The sequence below is a fragment of the Tupaia chinensis genome, unplaced genomic scaffold, assembly GCF_000334495.1.
Source record: "Tupaia chinensis unplaced genomic scaffold, TupChi_1.0 Scaffold000201_1, whole genome shotgun sequence".
Taxonomy (NCBI): Eukaryota; Metazoa; Chordata; class Mammalia; order Scandentia; family Tupaiidae; genus Tupaia; species Tupaia belangeri.
The window spans coordinates 1,236,992-1,242,646 of record NW_006159676.1 but is presented as its reverse complement, the minus strand read 5'-3'; the positions used below and the strand labels follow the sequence as shown (position 1 = coordinate 1,242,646).

Below are 5,655 nucleotides of genomic sequence, written 5' to 3'. Positions count from 1 at the left end.
TCAGCCATGTGGGAGCGTCCAGTGCCCCAACCACCACGCCACCTGCTGGCTCCAACCCCATTATTTTAAAAAATGATTATTTATTTTTTTAAAGAATTTTTAACTTTATTTATTCATTTACTTATTTTGACCAGAGAGAGACATAGAGAGAGAGAGGAAAAATGAGAAAGCAAGCCACCAAGTCCAGGACTTGAACCGTGGTTGGCCAGGTGGGAGTGTCCAGTGCCTTAACCACCACGCCACCTGCAGGTCTCCAAAAAATGATTATTTCCCAACCATGAGAGAGACACAAGCCCCTTCCCCAGCATTCCATGCTGTGGTCACCCTGCCTGCCTTTCCAGGTGGCCAGGATCATGGGCATGTACATCACTATGTACAAACCGACTGGGGAACTGAACCTGTGACCTTCCATACCGGCCCAGCATAACTTGAGCAGAGCATTACCACTGCACCACTTCTCACCTGGCCCCCCTCCTTGAGTTTCTTTTTTTTTTGGGAGAGGTTTTTGCTATAGGGCATGTGCACTCGTCGGGAAAGACAGAGACAGAGAGACAGCGAGAAATCACTCCCCAGGGGGGATGGCCACGCGCCATCCCATCTCCCTCTCGGGATTGTGGGCACGCACGCACGTGCACACACACGCCTGGCGTGAGTTTAAGCCACCGGGTCTGGGACTCGAACCGTGGTTAGCTACATGGGAGTTCAGTGACATAGCTGTTACGAGAACTGCTGGAACCTCCCCCCTTCCTTTATTTTCAATTTGCCATAGGGTGCACACCAGAGAGCGAGCAAGAACACAGAGCACACCCCAGGGGTGATGGCCACGCTGCAATCCCTTCTCCCTCCTCTTGGGATTTGGGGGCACGCACCACCCATGTGCCTGCCTGTGTTTTTCAAGTTGCTGGGTCTGGAACTCAAACTGCTCACTCGACTGTGTGCGATTCGGCTGCCTTGGCCACCATGCCACCGGCTGTCCCCTTAGCCTTGTTTATTTGGAACGTGGAACCCCCAGTCAGGCCACTGTGAGGCGGGTGTGAAGCCTGTGGTGTTCAGGCCCAGCTGGAGGCCCGAGAGGTGAGTCATGTCTCGCTGTGTGCTGGTGGGTGGAGGTTCGGGGCCCAGCGCAGGCTGGCCGTGAGCCCAGAGTTCTAGCAGGGCCAGTGAGTCCCAGATCTCCCGGGCCACCTCTGTCCACTCTCCCACCCTGTGCTATCTGGTCACCATGGCACCCATCAGTAATGAGAGAGGCCTGCCCGCCCACAGGCCCCAGCTCAGCCTCCGGTTTCTTTCTGGCTGTCAAGAACGGGGTGGGAGGCCACCAAGGGTGGGCGGGTGCAGGGCTCGGATGGTCAGTGGCTTGGCTCCTGACAGCTGGGGCCAGAGCGCCCAGGCCCCGATGCCTGGGGACAGTTTGCTGTGGGTCTGTCCTGAGGGAGGTCAGCCCTCTTTTCCCTCCAGAACCCCAGGAACCCCATTCCGACACCCCCCTGCCCAGGGAGGCCTTTTCTGCCAGCTCCCCTGTCTCCCGCTGGGCTGGGAGGAGCTGTGGGCCAAGGGGTGGGGGTGGGGGTGTCACTTGCCGTCCTGGCAACCGTGGATGGGGTTCAGTTGCATGCCAAGGGGCCCAGGCTAAGGTGGGGTGCTGAGTGATAAGGTCAGGCCAAGCCCGGGCAAGGGTCAAAGGGCACACAGCTCTGCCCAGCGTAAATGCTGGTGCGACCTCGGGACCTTTGCACGTCTGTGACTGAGGTCAGAGACACTGGTGTCCCCTAGAACCCAGCCTGAAGGCTCCCGTGGGAGGACACCACAGCCAGCCCTCTCCCTCATCCCTGCCCCTTCCTGCTCTCTCTTATCCCAGGGCCCCCCCTCCCCCTGGTTTATCTCTGGGAGGGCAGGGGCTGCGGGAGCAGGGCCCGAGTTAATGTGCGCTCTAATGACCTTGCACGCCCCCCTCCCTGCTTTGCAGAGCTGAAGCCCACCGTCCCCACTTCCAGGTCACCTGGAGGACCTACCTGGGTTTGCACCCCGATGTCCCTCGTGACTCAGTTTCCCTGGATGTCGCTGGAGCTGTTCAGAGTCCTCGCGGGGACCATGTGGGACTTGGCAGTCACGGCTGTGCCGTGCGTGTGTGGCCATGGGAAAGGTGGGGCGGGAGTCTGGCCAGCCCTGGTCCCCGGGACCAGCCTGGGTGACAGTGCCCAGACCCTCGCCCCTGCCTCGGTTCCACACGCCTGAAACTGACCAGGGCACGACTTTGGACGGGGCTGCCCGGGGGAAGCCGAGACATTTATTGACAGTTTATTGACAGTGAGGTGCTGGGTAGGGAGCAGCGCTGGCCTCAGGCGCTGGGAGCGTACTGTAGCACCAGCCGGTCGAAATCGTTCTCCTTAAGGCGAGAGAAGAGAGACAGAGAGAACATGTGAGCCGGGCCAGAGTCCTGGGCCTCTGTGGCCCAGGACTCGGGTCTGGCTGCCGCACGGGCTCACCTTGGCCTGGTACTCCTTGATGAAGGGATGGGACCTGTGGGCATCCTTGAGCTGTGACAGGTAGCGGTTTGTCACCTGTTGGGGAATGGGGCGGGTTAGGTGAATACTATGGGGACCCTGTGGTGGCTCTGACCTGCCGGCCAGGGTACTAGGACGAGGGTCCGCTGACCCCAAGCAGGTGCCCCAACTCCTTCTCCACACTCCCCCTCACCCTGGGAGGCTCCCAGCCCACCCTGGAATTGGGCCGCTGCTGCATGCACCGGGTGGCTGCACCATGCGGTTCGGGGTGAGGGAGGCCGTTTCGTGCGGGGAGGGAGGTTTGCTTAGGACACAAACACTCCAGCCTTGTCCCCTAGCCCCCAGGCCCGTCCCTGAGAGCGTGGAGGGGAGCGTCAGCCCTGGTCTCTCCTCACTCTGCCCCCACCCCTGCCTGGGGCCTCTCTACAGAGCAGTGGGCGCCCATCGGTCACCTGCACCCAGAGGTGCCCGGCCGGAGCTGCTCCACGGGGCTCTTGTTCTCTGCCCGCTACCCACCTCCCATGAGGAGCACAGGCCGGTATCCCCCAGGCTGGCCTGGGTTTGGAAGCCCCGTGGGTCCCCCCAGGAGCAGCTGAGGTGCCCCTTCATGGGGAGTGGTTTCTGCCCTGACCCCTGGTGAGCCCTGATATCCAAACCCTGAGGCGTGGGGTGGCTTCACAGGGGCTGGATGGAACCTTCCTCCCGCACCTGGCTGCAGGGTGGGCTGGGGCAGCCTAGGTCGGGGGCAGGGGGTGGCTGAGCTGTGACGATCTACCTTGGAGTGTGGGGTTGGGCTGGACTGGGCGGCCTCCCTTGGGGGAGATGGGCTGGGCTGAGGTGACCTACCTCGGGGGGCTTGCCCAAGTGTTGTGACAAGACAATGAGGTTGACCAGCGTCTCTGGGTGGCCGCTGTCCTGGAAAGGCAGACAGACACAGGGCAGGCCGAGTCAGAAGTCCAGGCCTCAGAGCCTGCCTGCTCGTCCCCACCTCGGGCAGGATGGTGGGCACCCCAGTGCCATGGCCTGGGCCCACAAGGTCACCCCTTCAGAGCTCAGGCTGCCAGACCAGGACCAGAGTCCCCGAACACACCACAGAGCTCTGCGGGGCAGTGACCTCAATTAGAGGTGACATGATTCACAGGGCTGGCAGCCCAAGCTCTCCCAATTCTCAGCAGTGACAACACTTCTGTTGGGCCTGTGTCCCCATCTGCAGGAAAACTGGGCCACCCACTCTTGTCAACCTTTCAGAGTGGGGTACAAAGGCTCTTTTACAAGTTCACTTTTGAGGAGAGGTTTTTGCTACAGGGCGCGTGCGCTCACCAGAAAGACAGAGACATAGACACAGAAAGCGAGAAATCAGCCCCCAAGGGGGGATGGCCACGCCGCAATCCGTTCTCCTCCATTCTCCTCTCGGGATCTTGGGCACGCACGCACACACGCCCGGTCTGAGTTTTAAGCCACCGGGTCCAGGGCTCGAACTGCGGTCGGCTACATGGGAGTCCAGCGATATAGCCATTAAGTCAACTGCTGGTTCCATAAAATAATTCTTAAAAAAAAAAAAAGTTCACTGTGGGGGTCAGAGGATGGCATAGTGGTGAGGAGTTGGACTCCCCCATGGTTGACGGCGGTTCAAGTCCCAGATCTGGCAGTTTGCCTTCTCACTTTCCCTTTTTCTACGATGAGCACACATGCTCTACTGCAAATTAAAACATAATGATACACTTAAACAATTCTTTTTTATTTTTTAAAGAATTATTTTATTGGGTCCAGTGGGTGGCGTGGTGGTTAAAGGCACTGGACTCCCTCCCACATGGCCGAATGCAGTTTGAATCTCAGACCAGGCAGCTTGCACGCTCACTCTCTCTGGTCAAAATTGACGAATACGGACCAGCAGTTAGCGAAATGGCTATGTCGCTGGACTCCCACGTAGTTGACCGTGGATCGAGTTCCAGACCCCGTGGCTTAAACTCAAGTCGGGCGCGTGTGCGTGCGTGCCCAAGATCCCGAGAGGAGAATGGAGGAGAAGGGACTGCAGTGTGGCCATCCCCCCGGGGGGTGATTTCTTGCTTTCTGTCTCTGTCTTTCTGGTGAGCGCATGTGCCCTACAGCAAAAACCTCTTCAAAAAAATTTAAAAAAAATAAAAAGAAAGAAAAAGAATCCTGCCGTGACCCACCCACACAGGGCTGCCGGCCAAGCCTAGACAATCTTAACATTAATTAACATAACTAAAAAGGTATTTGCATCTAGAAAAAACATACAGGACTCCTCAGGGAGTAATCTGTGCCTCACTTTCAACGTCTGCTTGTGTCACTCACCACTGCCCCCACCCACCTGCGTCCTCGGATGCTCCCCAGTTTTGCACGAAGGGTCAGTAGCACTTGCCCAAGGGAGACCTCATTGAAATGTGAATAACTCAGCCTCCTTTTTATTCCTCGGAATCAAAACAAGCAGGGGTGTGCAGCTGCATAGAGAATTGGGGCCAGAGACAGGAAGGGCACCTTTCAGGACAGAAAGTGACCCGCAGGGCCGTGAAGCCCCGCCCCCACGGCAGGGTTTCTGGTGGAAACCGGGTCTGAAGCTTGGCTGAAGCGGGGCAGAATTGTGGCCTTCCGTTCACTCAGCAATTAGCACAAGCGATTCACAGTCTTATAGGTATTTATAAAAGAAGAAATATGGAGGCCAGCAGATGGCGTGGTGGTTAAGAGCACTGGACTCCCACGTGGTTGACCACGGTTCAAATCCCAGACCTGGTGGCTTGCTTTCTCGCTTTCTCGCTTTCTCTCTTTCTCTCTCATTCTGTTCCTCTCTGGTCAAATTCAAACAAAAACCAGTAAATAAATAAAGTTAAAAATATAAATATGGGTACACTCTGTTGCCTTTACAACACTACATACAACGCCCTTAAAACTGGGTTTATAACCAAGATTCAAAAAGGACACTTAACACTTGGCTTAGATGTTAATACTTTATAGTCATACATGATATGACGTGGACCACTTTGTTTTGTTTGTTTGTTTTTTGGGCAATAGGGCGCATGCGCTCGCCAGAAAGACAGAGAGAGACAGAAAGCGAGAAATCACCCCCCAGGGGGGATGGCCACGCCACAATCCCTTCTCCTCCATTCTCCTCTCGGGATCTTGGGCACGCACG

At 57.0% G+C, this 5,655-nt stretch overlaps 1 protein-coding gene across 2 annotated transcripts in view; it reads right to left on the bottom strand.

Annotated features, from left to right (window-relative positions):
* Nucleotides 1-2,253: 2,253 nt before the first annotated feature.
* Nucleotides 2,254-5,655, bottom strand: part of COPE (coat protein complex I subunit epsilon) — a 29,554-nt gene continuing 26,152 nt past the window's right edge. For both annotated transcript variants that reach the window (XM_027771291.1, XM_006147107.3), the window contains exons 8-10: nucleotides 3,351-3,419; nucleotides 2,487-2,561; nucleotides 2,254-2,386 (exon numbers count right to left, since the gene is read on the bottom strand). In XM_027771291.1, coding sequence (XP_027627092.1) covers nucleotides 2,339-2,386; nucleotides 2,487-2,561; nucleotides 3,351-3,419 — 192 coding nt within the window. In that variant the 3' untranslated portion in view covers nucleotides 2,254-2,338. The remainder of the gene's footprint in view (nucleotides 2,387-2,486; nucleotides 2,562-3,350; nucleotides 3,420-5,655) is intronic.